Genomic DNA, 17,305 nt, shown 5'->3' with positions numbered 1-17,305 from the left:
AACGATGAAGTTCCTTTTATTAAGGAGTTTAGAAAGTCCACATGTACAGCGTTGGACACCACTCACACACGACCTAGACTTCACGGCACTGCTACACAGCACGACCCAGCCCAGGGCTTCGCCGGGAAGGTACGTGGCCAGGTCCCGGACCCCCCCAGCCGTCCCTTCCCACCCCTCTCCAGAGGTGTCACCACGGACGGGTTGAGCCTAATCTGGGGCCACGGAGAGATGCGTGCGCTCTCGGGAATAATCCTGGGAAATCCTGCATCTCGGCATGGATTAAATACCTCTCACGCATGCCAAAACCAAGTCATTAGGGAGTCCTGGGTGACACGGGCAGTTACACAAGGGTGTGCTACTGACAAGTGTCCCCTCCCCAGCACGGGAAAAACACCAGTGAAGGGATCCAGGGAGGGGACGAGCCTTCCCGCCTGGGGCATGTGGCTCCATGTGCCTTCTTGTCCTGGAGGTGAGTGCTAGAAAACTCAGCCACAGCTAATCCACTGAAATAAATGAACAAAAAGTAAAGACAGGCGTCGTGCTCCCTGCCTGCATGGGACCCTTTCCAGAGGGGTTTGGTGGGACACTGAAAGCCCCTCGGGAGCTGCCAGGGGCTCCTGTTCTTGTGCTGGCTGGGAAATGCCACCGCCGAGCTCCCCTAAATCCCATCACTTGAAAAATGCAGCCTGGCCAGCTGCTCTGGGCAGGGATGGAGCTGGTAGAGCTGGTGCCTGTGCTCGGAGCCCATCCTCACCCGAGGGCTCTGAGGAATGTCTCTGGCAGTGGGGAAAGCTGCGGTGATTCCTGATGCGTTTTTTGTCCTCGCTTCCCCAGCAGGACAGACGGACAGGGACTCACCCAGCACACAAAAGGGCGCATCCTGCACAGGGTCCAAGGTGGGGCAGGCTTAAAAAAAGGAGAAGCACACAGGGAAGTAAAATCTGCCACAGCCAGCAAGATGAGCCTTTGATCTCCCCATGCCTTAAGCCTCCTGGAAACGGGGATGGCAGGAGCTTTCCTCCCCTCCTTGGGCAGTCTGTCTATCCAACGGTGTTTCTTGGGGCCAGGGCCTGGCGCGGGGACTCTGCTCCCCACTGCTGCTGTAGCACAGGCAGAAAATCATATAAAGGGTGGCAGCGTCCAGGCTGTCCCCCTCCCTGTTTCTACACATCCCACTCGGGCTCGGTTTGGGTTTTTTTTTGGACAAAATCCCTCATTTGAGTCCTTCAAGGGAGCTACAGGGAGAGGTCAGCCCCACGCCCCGGTGGCAGCTCGTCCTTCGTTCGGCTGGCACGAGGCATCGCCTGCTGCCCAGTTATCTGGGCCCTGCAGATGCTAAGCCCCACTCGGGGCTTCTTTTTGCAAAACCTTAATGGGATTTGAAGAAATGAAAGGCTTTGAATATCTGCAGGTGTCGAGCCAGAGTGCAGCTCATCCCAAGTGAAGATGCATGCGGGTCCCCAGGCTGGGAGCGAGCGGAGGGCGCTCGCTTGGGGGCACGCGGGTGTGCTGTCCAAAGCCCAGGATTTTGGGAAAAGTCCGATGTGAATCTGAGTGGGTCTGTTTGGGAGGGAGGAGATGGGAAATGCAGGCAGAGCTGTACCAGGAAGCGAGCCTTCCTCACCTCCTCCTCCTCCTTGCTGTGCTCCCCCTTTCCCCAGCGTTGCCAAAACAGCTCCGTACCGTGCTCAGTTCTGGGGGGGGGGTGTTTTTGCAGCACCGCGTCGGCTTGCTTTGGGGTGTCTCAACCTCCCGGGAGGCTCCAGGAGCCAGGACAGGGACAACGGGGATAAATGATTTTATAGTTGTCTCTTTCCAGCTGCATTGCTCTTGCAGGGGGAGAGGCGAGATTTCTGCAGACCGGAGAAGGAATTGCTTGCAAGGTCAGGGGTCTGCATGGGCTGCAACCAGCCGAGCCCTCCCCATCCCCAGGAGCACCACGGGGTGAGCCAGAACCGTGGAGCAGCAGCCCCATCCCTGTCCCAGGGGCTCTGCAAAGCTCGGGGGGGGCGGGTCCCACAGCAAGTGTCCCCCAGTCCCTTGACAGCTTGGCCAGGCTGCTGCTGGGTGTCTGTGCCCAAAGCAGAGGTGAGCGAAGGTGCTCAGCCTGCCCGGGCTGCTGCATCCCTGCCTCCCTCCCTCTCTCCAGGCAGTCCCTTCTCCTCCTTGCTGGACCCCACTGGGCTCCCCAAATCCCCTCATTCTGCTGCCCTCTCTGCCGCAGCCATAAGCACCAGCCGTGGGTCACGCTCTGGCCAGGAGACCTGTTTTGGCTGCAGGGGAGCCACGGCAGTAGGAAGCGAAGGTCCAGTGACGTCCATGGGTGCCCAGGAGCTAAAGTCACCCTCGCCAGGGGCAAGTGCTCCTCAGGGGCCCCTCAAAGATAGGCCAGCCCTCGGGGAGGATGAGGAGGATGGCAGCTGGGGGGTGGTGGGGAAGAGCGGGGGGCTGGGCACAGGATGTGGAGGGGGTGCTCATGCCATCCAGCTAATTCTCCTCTCGGACAGGCCGGATCTTCATCTCGGTGAACTTGAGGGAGTACTGCCAGCCGGTCCAGGAGGACCACTCGATGCCATCAGCGTAGGAGCTGTGGTGGCCCTTGAGGTACTGCCCGTTGAGGTTGGAGGTGTGGCAGTTGCGGTACCACCAAGCGCCGTGGTAGAAAGCTGCGCAGTTGTTCTCCGAGTGGTCGTTGTCCAGGTCCTTGGTGGTGAACTTCATCCCGTTGTGCTTCAGGAAGGAGTCGCCTGCCGCCGGGGGGGGGGGGGGGTGAAAGGAGCCGTGATGGGCCCTTCCTGCCCCTCACCCTGCCCTCGGGCTGTCTCCCACCCCGGGGGGGCTCCCCCGGGGCACCCCAATGGGGCTCCTTTGGTGATATACAGAGCACTTGGGGTCACCCACCCGACAAACACCCAACCCCGGCCCCTCTCCTGCCTCCAGCTCCAGGCTGCAGGGGCGCAGCCGGCACTGCCGCCAGCACCAGAGGAGACCACTAACACCCCAACAAGGGGGTTTGGTGGCCGTGGGCTCCCCCAGCCCCGTGGGCACCCCCCGCCCCACCGCCCTACCTGCCGTCCCCGAGTAGTCGGCGACGGAGACAGGGTACCCGTCCTCCTCGGGGTCGACGGAGAAGAGCCCCACGCCGAAGCTGCCGTAGTGGGCGAAGGCGGTGCCGTTGTCGAAGTCCTCCAGGTCGATGCGGAGCTCGTAGCTGCCCTGCACCGTCAGCACGTGGATCCGCTTCAGCCCTGCGGCGGAGGGAGGGGGTGAGTGCGGGGACCCCGGCAGGGACGGGGTGGCCGGGGGTGGGGGTCCCTGGGGAGGGGTTCCCACCCTCCAGCCCTCGCTCTGGTATTGCCACACGGCCTAGGGCAGTTTGTGGGCAAACAGCCCCATCGCTTCCCTGCCCCTGTGCAGCCACACGGTCCCCTCCTCGCCTGCCCAAGCCGTCATTCCTAAGGCGCGAGTGCTGGCCAGGGGGGTCTTTGTGTCCCTTCCTTTGCTAAGGAAACCCCACACCTCCCCAGGGGGGGCTGGGGGGGTCCCAGGCTTTGCCAGCCTGCCCGGTAGCGAGCACTGCCAGCCCCACGCACCTAACCAGTGCTCTCCTGTCAGCTTCCCGAAGCCGTCCCGGTAGGCTTCCCAGCCGCGGAAAAAGTTCACGGAGCCGTCCTCCCGCCGCTGAAACACCTGGAGAGACACGCAGGGTGTCAGTCGGGGGGGGGGCTGCTCCGAGCCTGCACACCCCGAGCTGCCCCCCTCCTCCCCCCCGTGCTGCCTGCCCCTACCCACTGCCGCCCTATTAGACATGGGCGCAAATTAAACCCTTTCAACTCAGTAATTAGACAGGGATGTTGGTGAGCAGGTCCCCAGGGAAATGCTGGATCATTATCTGCCGGCTCCCAGGGATGGGTGAGCCGGGTCAGATAAAATCTTTCACCAGCTCCTCCACCTGGAAATGGAATCAGAGCTTGGGAAACGCACATTGTGCTCCTGCGGGGAGGTGGCTGGTGTACCCGGGAGGAGTGGGCACCCTGCCCCCGGCTTGAAACAGCCCGTTGCATGTGGGAGCAGAGGTATGGACAGGTGGGCGGGTGGACAGACAGACGGCATGACTCGAGGTGCTGCCCTGGTCATTCCAAGCCATCCTGCAAACAGTGGGATGCTCGGAACTGTGTAAAACCAAGCAGCTGATTTTCCCCTCCCCGAGTCCCTGCTCTCTCCCAGGCAGCCGCCCCATTATCAGGCATTGTTCCTGTGATGGCCTCGTTAGTCAGCCCAGAGAAATTAACTGTGGGGCACCCACTTCCCTGACCCTGCCAGAGCCCCCAGAAACCCGGCCAGATTGCTGGGGCTCAGCACAGCTTTTCTCCTCAGAGCCTTTCCCTTTTCCTCTCCCATCTGCCCATCGGCATGTCGTGCCCTGTGTGTTTCATCCCCTTTTATCCGTAGTTTTGGGTTTGATTTATTGACAACAATCCAGAAAATACTGCTCTGTGTCCGATCATTTGAACTTAATTAAGCCTCCAGCCCTGGATTAATTGCATTAAACTTGGCTGAGCCAGTCTGCCCAGTTGCCACCAAGCGCCACCCTCCCGTGGCGGGGGGGGGGGGGGGACGGGGCGCTCGGTGATTTAGGAACAGCCGCCCCGTGCGCCGGCAGCCAAGGGGCCAGAGCACCCTGTTTTCGGGGCTGGGCTGTGCCGCTGAGCCCATTCACCCCAATTCCAGTACCCCAATTGCTCGGGCAATGCCACCGAGCCCCCCCGCCGGCTGGGAAGCCGCCGTGCCTCGCCCCACGGTGGGGATGCTTCTTCCCAGCCTCCCCCCGGTTGCCCCCACCCCACTGCACGTCAGGGCTTTCATCCCAGCATGTGGAGGAGACCCAGCTTGTGAGCTTCACGCTGGTTTCTCCTTCACCAGACAGGCATCTTCAGGGCTGTGGGTGCCCAGTGCAGGCTCTGGCGCGCTCCTTGGCATGGCATGGCTCTGATCCTGCTGTACTTACCTTCTAGAATTAGCGCCGTAATTTTTATCCCTGCATTGAGCACTTGAGAAGCTGCGGTTAAGCCCATTTAAAGGGGCTTTCTTTGGGCTTGCTGGGAAAGGGGGATGGATGGTGAGGCTGGACGGGGGCCCGAAGCTGATTTTCCCCAGCCAATGTCGGCTCCGGTGCTGCTGCGCAGGGAAGGCGGCGGAGGCAGCGCCGATGCTCCCCTCTAATCGGCTTTGACCCACGGTTTTAAATAGGCCAATGGCCTGAGAGGTGCCCAGGGAAGCGTGTGGGGCACGTCTCCATCAGCTGAACCTTGGCACGGCTGGGCAACCACCTCGGGCACCAGAGCAGCCCTCGGTGCCCCACTGCCTGTCGGGCTCAGCCCCAAGGGGCTGGAAACTGGGTTGGGAGGGCTGGTGGGTGCCGGAGGTCCTGTGTCCTCCTGGGTCTCCCGCTCCATCCTCATCATCTCTTGTGCACGGTCCCTTCTTGCACTTCACGCGTGCACCTGCCTCTCCCGCATGCAGGTGGGGATGTGGGACCCTCCTCCTCGCCCCCCCACCCCACGCTGGGATGCTGCGGGCACTGGGATGCTGTAATACCAGTGACCTGCAGGCTCACCGCGCACTCCCAGCCCTGCCTCTCTGCTCTTTTCCTTCTCATCAAATATGCATCACACCCTCTTAAGCAAAAAGGATTTCCTTCCCTTCTTTTAAGGCAAGGCTGAAATATTTATCTCCCCCGCTCTCTGCCTCCCCCGGTCACGCTGAGCTCACGGGGCAGGGACAGGCTCCTGCAAAGGCACTAACCCAGAAAAACGGGTTAAAAAAAGAGAAAAGCAGGAGTGCCAGCCTGTGCCTGCCATGGCGTTGGCGGTGAGGGAGGGCTCCGCTCCTTCTCCCCTCAACCCCCTGATGCCAGCCCCCACCAAACCCTCATCAGGCTCGAAACCCCACCACATCCGCAGCCTGGGGCGAGGGTTGGCCATCACGTTTCTGCCACCGCAGCGGTTGAGCTCCCGGTCAGGATTTCGGCAGCCGTGGCACGGCCCCTGCAGCCCCAGCTCACAGCGGGGAGACCGTCTTCGGGTTCAGACACGGAGAAGGCAAACTCGGAGCATCCCAAGAGCCGGTCCCCTGTGACAGCCTGCGAACGCCACAGCCAGCAGCGCTGCCCGTCCCGGGGACCCGGCTACTCCTGCCTGTCCCTGCCAGCGGAACTGTCTAATCCCATTCATGGCTACACAGAAATCACATCTTTTGGAACCAGCGTGTGTTTCCCCAGGCTCATTTCACCCGCTGCCTTCGGCTTACCCCAGCTCATATGTAAATGCATCAGTGTCGGCTCAACCCCCCCGGCCCGCTCCGGGAGCCCTCCGGCGAGTGATGAGCGGGCTGGGCAAAGCCATCCCTGCAGGTGCCTGTGGAGCTGGAAGCTGTCACTTATCATCACCACAGCCCTCGTCCTGCTGGCACAGCCTTTTCTCCTGCATCCTTTGGCTTTCCCACCACTTCCCAATACACGCTGTACATGGAAAATGATGCTGAGGCAGCTGGAATCATCGCAGCACCATTGCTTATGGGGCTGAGATGCTGATCCCGGGGGGCTCTGCCCCAGCTGGGCAGTGATGGAGCATTTGCAAAAACAGCACATGAAGAGGCAACTTTTTCAGGCCTCCCAGGATGCTGAGCCTCCCCTGCCTTCTGTCACCCCATTATTACTTTAATAAAGTGCCAGGGGTGAGTGTCAAAGGGGGGACTCGGGGTCAGGCTGGGTAATTACACAGCTGCAGCCTCGTGCTGCAGTGAGGCTCGGGTCAATTTGGGGAATCGCTGCAACTGAAGTTGGTGCTGAGTGCAGGACATGGATGCTCCCACGGGCACCGGTGGGCACCGACCCGGACCCACGCCCCAGCCAGCTGAGACCGTGGCCCCGCTGCCGGTGGGCAGGACCAAAAGGGGGACAAAACGGACTGGGAGGATTTGCTGGGGGCTCCCCAGCTCTTCCCTCCCACATTTCTTCACCTTCGTGTCACCCTGCCTTGCCTGGATGCCGATGGTGGCTGCCCTTTCTGCCAGGTTTCTGTTATTTGATTGTGCAAAACAGGCAGCAAACAACCCCAGAGCTGCAATCGCTTGCACAGCGTGGGGGACTTCTGCAGCCCCGGGCTGGATGCGGCCATCGCGGGGAGCAGGAGAGGCGTTGTGCCTCGCTCAGCCTTCCCGTTGAAGGGAATGGGGAACAACCAGGGACCCTGCCTCTGGTGAGGGGACAGGGTGGCACTGCATATCACGCCATGGGGAAAGGAAGGTGCTGAGCAGCACCCAGTGGGCGACGCCAGCTGGATTTCTCCCTGAGGGGGCATCGGGACGGCTCCCCCTGCCCCGCTCCCCGCGGGCTCTAAGCCGTCCATGCAGGCTAAGGCTTAGCTCAGCAGCTCCCAAGCTCCCGAGTCGAAATTGATTCAGCTGCTGCCGTCGTTTCCACCCACCCACCCACATGCAAATAAGCCCAAATGTCAGGAGTAATCGCTCCAGAGGAGGAGGAGGAGGAGGGGAGGGAAATTTCTCAGGCTCTGTACCATGGTGCCCAGCCGTGCCATGGCTTACCTGGAGCCTGGGTGAGCCAGTGCCCCAAGGACCCCACACACACACATTCCCAACCCCACGGGAGACGGCTGAGACACCTCCTGCACCCCAAGGGAATGGAGGTATGTTTGGGAGCCTCTGCTGCAAAGCATCCCTGAGAAATGGGAGCCTGGGGCGAGCACCCTCAGCCCCGCTCTGGATGCGGCCATCTCCGCGACACTGGGATTCGGCCCCCAGTTTGGTTCCCCTGCCCCGGCCGAGGCAGCGCCGTGCCAGCCCCGCTGCCAGATCCCACCATGCTGCTGGGTGTAAAACCATTTACTTTGCCCCCTCCCCAGCCCCACCGGAGCCCTCTCAGCTGCAGCAGCTTTAAATAAGCCTCTGAGTGTCTCTCTAATCACCTCGGGCTGCTCTTCAGGCAGCGCTTGAGCACGGCTGAGGCTGGTGGAGACTGTGCGCGGGGTTTGCAAGGACCCTCCTCACCCTGGGGAGCCAGTGGGGGTTCCCTCTTTTCCCTCTGTGAGCCCCCCAGGAGCTGGGGTCCCTCGTGCTGGGATGTGCCTCAGTTTCCCCACTGGAGCTGCTGGTACCAGCCTGTGCATGATGGATCACTCCCGCCCAGAGTGGGCTCTGGGCAGACTGAGGCCAAAGGCTCATCAGCCCCCCGAGGGCAGGGGGGCTAAGCTCCCTCCTGGCACTGCTCAAAGCTGCTTAGGGGAATCAGATCGTGGGGATTTGTTTCCTAGAGCGCCCAGCTGGAGGGGTGCTGGCTGGCTCAGCCCACCCAGCGTGTCCTGGGGGGAGAGGCTGCATGACCACCCCTCCTGGTGAGCCCCCCGCCACCTCCCTGGGGCCCCCTCGACGCCCTGCCAGCACCCCGAGCGATGCCCTCCTGGGTAGGGGCTGCCTGCACCCAAGGGGTCCCTGAGGCAAGGAGCCTGGGGGTGTGTGTGTGTGTGTGTCTCCAGGCTTGGGGCTGCCAGCGCCGCGTCCCCCCGTCCCCCCCTGCTCCCTGTCCCCGTTACTGTGATTACGGAGCCGCCACAGCAAAGCGAATCGGACAGGGCAGCCGAGGAGCGAGTGAATCAGCGCGGCACTGGAGGTGCCCCGGGCACCCCTGCGTTAGATGAGGTGAAACGTGCTGGGTTTGGGGTTCATCCCGAGCCCCAGCACCAGCTCACCGGGACCACGAGGATAGGGCTAAGCACAGCCATTCCACCCCGTGGCACAAACGCGGCCACGCCGTGCCCTGGCTGGGCGCCAGCCCTGCTGAGAAGGAAAAACTCCGGCCGTGGCATCCAACTCCCTGCCCGAAACAGCCTCCAGCCAAACTTCCCAAGCCCGGGGCAGAGCCACCAGCGTCCTGTCCAGGGCTCAGGCCGGTAACACTGGGCAAGACAAAGCTGCTGCTTATTTCCCCACAGGACCGGGCACCCTGTGCACAGCCAGACCCCGTTAGCATTCATCCCCCCCACCCCAACGACACATCCAAGCGCCGAGAGTGACATCTCCCACCCCCGGCATCCCAGCACGGGGACAGCCCGTGACCAGCAGTGGCATCACCCAGTGGCACCCAGTATGGCAGCAGCTCACCGTCCAGCCACCCCCGTCGGTCGTCATGTCGCAGTAGACCTGGAAGCCGGAGGGATAGTGTGTGGGGAAGATGGAGTAAATCCCATCCTCTTGCTGTCCGCTCGCGTAGATGTCAAAGCAGTCTCGGGGCCGGGAGCCTGCAGCGTGGCATTTGAATGGGGTGGGACGAGAGGGAAGCTGGTTAATTAATGAACTAATTGAACGTCTTGTCATTTCTTTCAGGCTCTCAACCTTGCTGCCAGCTCTAGTTGGCGGCTTGGTGCTTCCTTGCTCTTTCCCTCTTTTCTCTTCCGACGCTCAGGGCGAGCGGTGCCCAGGGGGGATGCAGCCACCACAGGGACCCCCCTCCCGCCCCCGGCAGCTGGCAGGGACCGACCCCATGTCCCCGGGTGACAGCAAGGGCAGGCTGGGACCCAGCTGGGGAGGAGGGAGCCACTGCCTAGAGGCGGCTACAGGCAGAGTGTGGCCATGTGCTCGCAGCCCCGGGACACTCTTACTCAGCTTCATCTTGACCCAATGATGATGAATGTGACTGTTTATTCTGAGTCCCACGCAGCGCTGCTCTCTGCACCCCAGCGAAGGCGAGCGGGCCCTTCTTGCTCTGCTTTTGCCCCAGCTACGCCTGCGTGGGGAACGGGTGGGTCTGCCGGGGTGCAAAGCGATTTTTGTGCTGGCTGGTTTACAGACAACTTGGGGGCCGCACAGTGAGAAACACCCCTTCTAGGACACACCTTTCCATCTCCCTCCTGCTCCACCTCCCCCATCTCCTTGCCAGCCCCCTTGCTGTATTAAATCCCTTCTCCAGGCTGGTTTCCCCCATCTCGGGTGGTTTTCTCCCTTCTTCTTAGGCAGAAACCTGCCGAGAGCAGCCCCAAGTGCATCCCTCTCCTTGGGGACCGACGGGGACGCTGTCTCACCGTTGGAGCAGCCCCGGGGCCGCGCTCCCCTGGCCGGCGCTCGCTGCAGGTCGGCCTTGAGCCGGGGCCGGGCACCACCACGTTCCTTCTGCAGCGTGTCCAGGACGTCGCTGACGGAGCTCACCAGCCGAGCCATGTTGGTCTGGCTCTCCGAGAGCAGCTGTGGGCAGGGGACAAGAAAGGGGAACAAGGAATTGTGGTTAAATGAAACCCTCCCACACCCCAGCCCCTTGACCACCTTGCCATGAGGATGCTCTTCCCCACTCCCACGGTTCCCCAAGTGCCTGCGGGCAGCAACGCTCCCTGCCAGGCTATGGGCTGGTGGGGACCAGGTGGGGACATAAAAGCCACAGCAGATCCCATATGGCATTTCCAGTGCTTTTTGGCCCAGGGTCAAGGTGAAGATAGCGCCTATTTCCACCAGAGCAAAGAAATCCCCAAACTTGGGTGCACTGGTGCCGCCACCCCCTTGGGATAGAGAGCATCTCTGGGCAAGGGACAGGATCGTGCAGGCAGCAGGAACAGCCACGTCCTGAGACAGCTGCTGGGTCTCCATCGTCCCTCGAGGCGACCCAGGCCAGGCAAGTGACATGGGGTGGCTGTGGCAGAGCAGCAGGATGGGGAGCGAAGCAAAACAGCAGGGATCGAGCAGCTCCATCCGGAGGGAGATGAACACCAGGAGGGATGGGCTGAGAGCTGAGCAGCCAGCCGTGCCCTGGGTCTTGCTGCAACGTCTGGCAGAACCCCGGCATACCCAGGCAAACGTTTCAACACGGCTCATTGACTGGGAAATTCTGGGGACTGTAAATAAGGGGGAGCTGATGGCTGCATGAATCGCCCTTGGGATGGTCCTGTGCTGTGCTGGGCTCTCTCGGAGCCCCCAGACTAGACCCGGACCTGGGAGACTTGTAACGTGGGAGGCTGCACACCCAGCTCACTGGTACCGGGACGGTTTGGCAGTGAGACGCAGGCAGCTGCTGAGCTGGAGCTGAAGTTGTGCTTCCTAACTTGCAATTCCCAAGCACCCACTTTGAGCCTCAGCTCCTTCTGCTGGAGGTCTCCCCTGGGCGGGCAGGGGCTGCAAGCAGCCATGCCCCTGGGGCCACGGGAACAGGGCTGGGGGCTGTCCCCAAGGAGCACCGTGCCACGCTCCCAGCCCCAGCTCACCTGGATGAGCCTGCCCTGCTCTCCCTGCAAGGCGCTGAGCTCCTGCCCCATGGCGCTGTGCCCCTTCTTGAGGCCGTCGCAGTCGGCGCGCAGCTGCACGGCGTGGGTCAGCAGCTTGGCCACCTCATCCGCCACCGTGACCAGCAGGGCTTTCTGCTGGCTCTTGGTGGCCTTGGCCTCGGCGTCGTGGTCGGTGACGGCGCGCAGCAGGGAGGTCTGCAGCCCCTCCAGGCGCCCGAAGGTGCCCGCCGCGTCGGGGCAGTTGGGGTCGATGAAGATGTTGATGCGGGAGCTGTCGGCTTTCTCGATGGTGACGAGCGCGTTGGCTTCCTCAGGGTTGGTGCTGATGACGGGGGGCGACTCGGTGACGGGCGTGTGGTAGTGGTTCATGAAGAGGATGGCCCCCGTGACCGTCACCGCCAGGAGGACGGCCACCGAGAGCAGGACGGTGCACAGGATGTACCCGCAGCTCATCCTCTGCGGACAGAGAGACGGGCACCATTGGGACCCCAGCCCGCTCCCCTTCACCCGAGAGGTGGGTTCAAACCCTGAGGGGATGTGAGAGTTCTAGCAAACGAGGGAGGTGATGTTGGACATGGGGGTGGTGGCTGAGGAGGGGACGTGGGGACCCCAGGGAGCCCTGTGGTTCTGCCAGGGACGCGGAGGCCACGGGTGAGCGCTCAGCGAGCAAAGCAGCTAAACCCGCCTGGGAGCCAGAGGTATGAAATAATAAAGAGAGCGAACGCGCGGCGGCTGCCTGCTCTCGCTGGCATGTTTTATTTAAGGTGGCGATACTCAGCTGGAGCAGCCCTGGCTCTCCGAGAGGTGAGTGTGGGACTCCCTGCTGCCCTGGGCATGAATTTGGGAAGAAAAACGTAAAACACCCCTGTATTCCTCAGAGTGGGGACTGTGGGGAGAGCAAGGAGGTGAGGGAAGGCAGGGGCTGTCCCCAGCAGCAAGGGGAGGCTGTGGGTCGATGCTGGGGCTACATTGCCCTGAACATTGCAGGGCCCCGTCCCCCTTGCACCCTCGCTGCCTGCCAGAGGGGATCAGAGCTGCTCCCAAAGCCCTCGAACCTGTCCCGGAGCCTCCTGGAGAGGGGCAGTCGCTGCGGGAAAGGTCTCCAACCACCCCAAGCTCCCCTCAGCAGCTCCGCTGCTGCAGGGACCCGTCGGCTCAGCCCATGGGAGCTGCTCCGTGCACACCAAGAGCCTTTTCTCCTTGCAAAGCGTGAAGTGCCGGCACTGTCAGTGCAGAGGGAGCGAGCTGCCACCCGGTCTCATCAGCACCCCCCCCCCCCCCGCCATCACCTCCCCTTCTCATTACACCTGCAGGACAGAGGCTGTGATTTTCCCCTGACCCCGGTCACGGCTGTCACAAGGAATTGCAGGGCTGCCAGAAAACTGCAGATTCGGAGAGACAAAGACTACTTTCCCCAGAAACGAGGGGAAAATTGCTGCATCTGCAAAGATTTCCCAGGCCCTGTCCCCTCCTGTGCACATCTATCTGGAGTGACACCTTCCTTCAAGCACCCTTCATTTCATTCCCACTCCCGCAACCATTTGCATTAAGGTGACCCCAGCTGCGGCGAGGCTGGCTGGCCAGGGTCTGGGGGGCCATGGATACCCCATCAGCCATGGGGGGATGCTCCGAGCTTTTTCCTTAGCCCACAGAGTGAGGTTGGAGGTGCAAACAGCGCTGGGCTAAAAGGGAAGCCACCCTGCCGGGACCTCTGTAATGAGGCAGCCCCTCAGTGTGCATTAAAAAGAGATGTCGAAGGCAAAAAGGGGAGTTTTTGGCAAGCAGAGGGTCAGGGGAGTTTGCCCTGTGTTTGTAGACATGAACTCCTGGCTTGGAGGCACGGGGGACACCCGGGAGCAGCAGGATGGTGGCAGATGGAGGTGGGGGTTGCCCGTCGCTGACATCCTCGCGTGGACACCCGGGACCTGGGCTCGACCGGGCCCCTCAGCACCCTGCAAACGCCGAAGCGAAAAGAGGGACGGCTGCTGGCCAGAGGCCACCATCGGATGGTTTGGGATCTGCACGGTGAGCAGGGACCATGTCCCCGTGGCTGTCCCAGCTATCAGCTGCCCGGCTCTGCGCCCTCCCGCCCCACACGCGGCTGCTCCCCACCACACCGATGTCCCCAGGCGGCACCGTGCCCGCTGGGACACGCGGATGGGCTGTGACCACCGAGGGACCCGCCTGAGCATTAAGGGTTTCAGGAGCAGCGCCGTGCACAGGTGACACTCCGCTTCCCACAGCCACGCAAATCCCACCCGGGCTTTAACACACCAAAATCCTACAGCTCTGCCCAGGAGCTGCATCCAGCTGTTTTCCAGCTGTCGAGCCCCAGCATCGCTGCCCTCCCATCAGCACGGGGAACTGGGGGCCGGAACCTTTCGCAAGTGACCCCCCTCTGCTTGCGACCGCAAGATCCCGGGTGGTGGCAGCTTTACGGGTCCCACGGCATTTTGCTGGCAGGTTGTGTTACCTGGCAACCTGCAGTGGGGAGAGGAGGGAACGCTCAGCCAGCGGCACCAGCAACGCCCCAAACTGGGGGTGCGGGTCCCCCCCAGCACAGAAGAACTGCAGCTGCATGCCCAGCTCCTGGCACGGGGCCCTGCAGACGCCTCTGCCACAAGCTCCTGCCCCACCATGGCCACGGCCCTCGTGACTCCAGGGGTTTCTGCTGTCCCTTACGTGGGCCTTGGGATCTTCTTGCCAATGCTTTCAGGCAGCTGTAGGACATCCCCCTGCTCCGGTTATTGGTGTCCTCCTGGGGACATCCATCAGGTTGGATGTCCTCATGCCTCCAGATCACTCCTTCCTAAGGACAGCAGAAGCTGCGAGGCTGGGAGGTGCGCGGGACGAGGGGAGATTCATTTGCAAACCTGCTCTGGAGCTGGGGCTGGAGCTCGGGAGGGAGCCTCAGGCAGGAACCGAGGCACTGTTGCCTTGCCGGGGCAAAGCTGAGCCAGGCATTCTGTGCCCTGTGCTGGCTCAGGCTGTATCTCTATGCTTGGCCACTATGCCCCACGGGGACCGGGTCCTCGGTGCCCCAGCCACACTGCATGAGCCCTGCACCCTGGGGCTGTGTGGGTCCCTGCAGCCCCCGTGTCCATTATCCCCCCCCACCAAGTGTCCCCCCAGCCTCCTCAGCCCGCCGGACAGGCGAGTGGCTGTGCTGGGCAAGGGACAGGGCAGCTCTGGCACACGCAACCTGTGGGGAGGGAGGACATGAGCTGGCTTGTCCCCGGGGCAGTTGGAGCAGAGCTAGAGACGGGCTGGTCCCCGGGGGAGCGTGGATGGAGAGGGGTGGCAGGAGAGGCTGAGCTCTGCTGGGGGAGATGCTCTTTGAGGAGGAGGTGCCCTGTGATCCTGCCAAAGCCACTGCTCTTTGCCGGCTCGCCAGGCGAGCTCTGTGCTGTGGGGTGGTGGCCAGCGACCGCAGACAGCCCTGGGTGCTCCCCCCCACCCCGAGCCGTGCCCTCAGTACAAACCAGGACCCTGGTCGTGCTTCTGAGGCAGGTGGACGCTGTGTTTTGCATCACCCAGGTTCAGCTGCTGGGGCAAACTTCAGTCCAGGTAGCCCCACCTTACTGCTGGGGTCCCCCCAGCTCTGAAGCTGCCCCAGGACAGCAGAGGCCAGTCCCTTGCCCCCCCCGCCACCACCCGCCCAAGCCATTGCTCACCCCAGATCTGCTCGAGCAGCTCATTTTGCATCCCAGCCACTCTCCCTGCGCTGCCCCTGTCCCTCTCCAACCTCCCTGCCTGTCCAGCTCCGCTGCTGCTCAGCTTTGCGCAGGGGCTGCAGCCCCTGTCTCTGCTCGCCCTGGGGCAGGGGCTGTACCCCAGCCACCACCCCCCCACACACACCTGCACCCCGCTGCTCCCCGCGCCCTCCCGGAGCTTCACGCCGCACTTCGCTCACTCCCCGCCGATGAACGGAGGCAGACGAGCCGAATCCCGCTCCCGTTACCTGCTCTCCTCCGTTATCCAAAGCCTGCCCGCTGCCGCTCCCTCGGCACAGCTTTTTTTGCAGCTCGGGGAGAGGAGAGGAGAGGGCTGGCGAGCGCACCGGAGCCGGCTCCATGGGTGAGCACGCAGGCGGGCTGGGACAGGTTTCCACCGGAGCTTACGGGAGCTGGGAGCCCAGCACCGGCTGCACAGCACACTCTGTGCCTCCTTTGCAACCTCCTGCGTGAACCACCAGCTCCGGGCTGTGCTGTCCAGTCCTGTACGGGTGGTGGGGCTGGATCCATCCTGCCCAGCTCATCCTTGGGCCCGTGGGGGGGGGCACAAAGCTGGGTGGATAATGGCTCCAGCTGGACAGCACCGCTCAGACCCCTGAGTGGAGGGGCTGCGTGCCAGGGAGGCAGCTCTGCTGGGAAAGGGACAGGAGAACAAGGTTTCTCTCTAGGGGGGGGGGTGTCTGGGGCATCCTGTGCTTCTCGGGGTGGGTAGCCCCTCTCCAGCGAGGTGAGGAATCCATTCAGCATGAATGGGCTGACCAGGGCGGGGGGGGGGGGGAAGGGGGAAGAGTGCTCAAGCGAAAGGTGTGCAGAAGGGATAAATCAGGCAGAAGTCCCTTTCCTGCATCGCTGCGGGCAGAAGGGGGACAGGGAAGTGGCAGACCTGGGGGTGAGCGTGTCTCACGGCTGCTCCCCCCCATCCTCACCCAGTGCCGGGGTGCTGAGGGTGGGCAGGGACCTCCAGCTCTTGGCTCCTTCCCTTGACTCCCAGGTTCCGTCGGAGACTCGCTTTCCCTCAGATCTTCCCGGGCACGCTTGCCCCCTTACTCCTTCCCGCCCTGCCTGCACCCAGAGGGCACCCACGTGCCCCCCGGCCACCCAGCCATGCCTCCGCTTCCCTACCTGCTCCCTGGCCCTGGGCGACCAGAGGCCAGGCCGATGGCCGCTGCCCGCGCGCTGGGCCGGGGGAGCTGGCACACGTGGGGTGGGTTGTGCAAACGGGCTCCGGCACGTGCCAGATCCCCCCGCACGTCGCTGCAGGCTCTGCCACCGCTTCTCCGCAACACCGGCCTCTCCCCCCAAAAAACGAGGGGTGTATGTTTGGTTTTTTTTTTTTTTTTTTGGGGTGGGGGGGTGTTGGCGGGGAGCTCCTGACCAGGCTGCTGGGAGCCCCTGAACCAACAGGAGTGATCCCGGCTGTATCAGGGAGCTGAGATGCCAAATCCCTTTTCAAGGGTTATTTCAGTAGTTTAAAATGTGCAGCGGCTCATCAGAGGCGTGTGGCAGCCCCGGAGCATCGCTCGCTGCCTGACCACGGCGCTGGAGGCTGAGAGGTCGCTGGCTGCAAATAAATAAACTCAAGAATTCGAGGAGGGGGCGAAGGGGGGGGCAGCCCGGGGTGGGGGAATGGAGGCGGGGGGGAGGTGTCTGCACAGCGGGGACCGCTCACCCCACTGGGCTGCACCGGGAGAAAAGCTCGCTGGGAGGAACTGGGAGGGGGTGTCGGTGGGACCCCCGGGGCTGGCCCCTTCCCCCCCCCCCCCCCCCCCCCCCCCCCGCCCCGTTACCTGCGATTTCTCCTGCTGCCCGTCCTCAAGTTGCGAGGCTCCTCCCATGGTTTTCCAGCGCTCCTTCCCCATCGCGCCGCCAACTTCCAGCCCGAGTGCCCAGGCGCACCCCCCCCCACCCCCCCGGACCCCCTTCCCGGCAGCGCAGCCCCCGGCCCGCCCGCGCTCCCCGGCTGGCCGCGGCGGGAGGACGGGCGGCGGCGGCGGCGGCGGAGGAGGAGGAGGAGGAGGGAAGGAGGGAGGGAGGAAGAGGAGGGAGGGAGGACACGGGCACGGACACGGGGGTGGATCTTCCCTTCCCGCCCGCCCCGCTCCCCCCCCGGGGCTCCCCCAGCCCGGCGATGCCCCGGGGATTCTCCCCGATCCCCCCCCCCCCCCCCCCAAGCTCTGCCCTGCGCCCCCCCCCCCCCCCCCCCCGGTCACCCCGGCGGCTCCGGAGCAATTTGGGATCCGAGTCACCTCCCCCCGCTTCCACTTCTGCCTCGGGGGTCGGCAGCCCCGC

At 63.1% G+C, this 17,305-nt stretch overlaps 1 protein-coding gene across 1 annotated transcript; it reads right to left on the bottom strand.

The window, feature by feature from the left end:
* On the bottom strand, nt 1–16,911 carry FIBCD1 (fibrinogen C domain containing 1). The gene is made up of 7 exons (XM_042786975.1): nt 16,804–16,911; nt 11,262–11,738; nt 10,095–10,254; nt 9,178–9,314; nt 3,594–3,690; nt 3,069–3,248; nt 1–2,747 (listed from the first exon to the last, which is right to left on the bottom strand). The coding sequence occupies exons 1-7, from the start codon at nt 16,873–16,875 to the stop codon at nt 2,488–2,490; spliced, it is 1,383 nt and encodes a 460-aa protein (XP_042642909.1). The 5' UTR covers nt 16,876–16,911; the 3' UTR covers nt 1–2,487.
* Between the last annotated feature and the right edge of the window lie 394 nt (nt 16,912–17,305).

The sequence above is a fragment of the Tyto alba genome, unplaced genomic scaffold, assembly GCF_018691265.1.
Source record: "Tyto alba isolate M040663 unplaced genomic scaffold, T.alba_DEE_v4.0 Super-Scaffold_11, whole genome shotgun sequence".
NCBI lineage: Eukaryota > Metazoa > Chordata > Aves > Strigiformes > Tytonidae > Tyto > Tyto alba.
The sequence above is the reverse complement of the archived record's forward strand: the minus strand, read 5'-3'. Positions and strand labels throughout refer to the sequence as shown.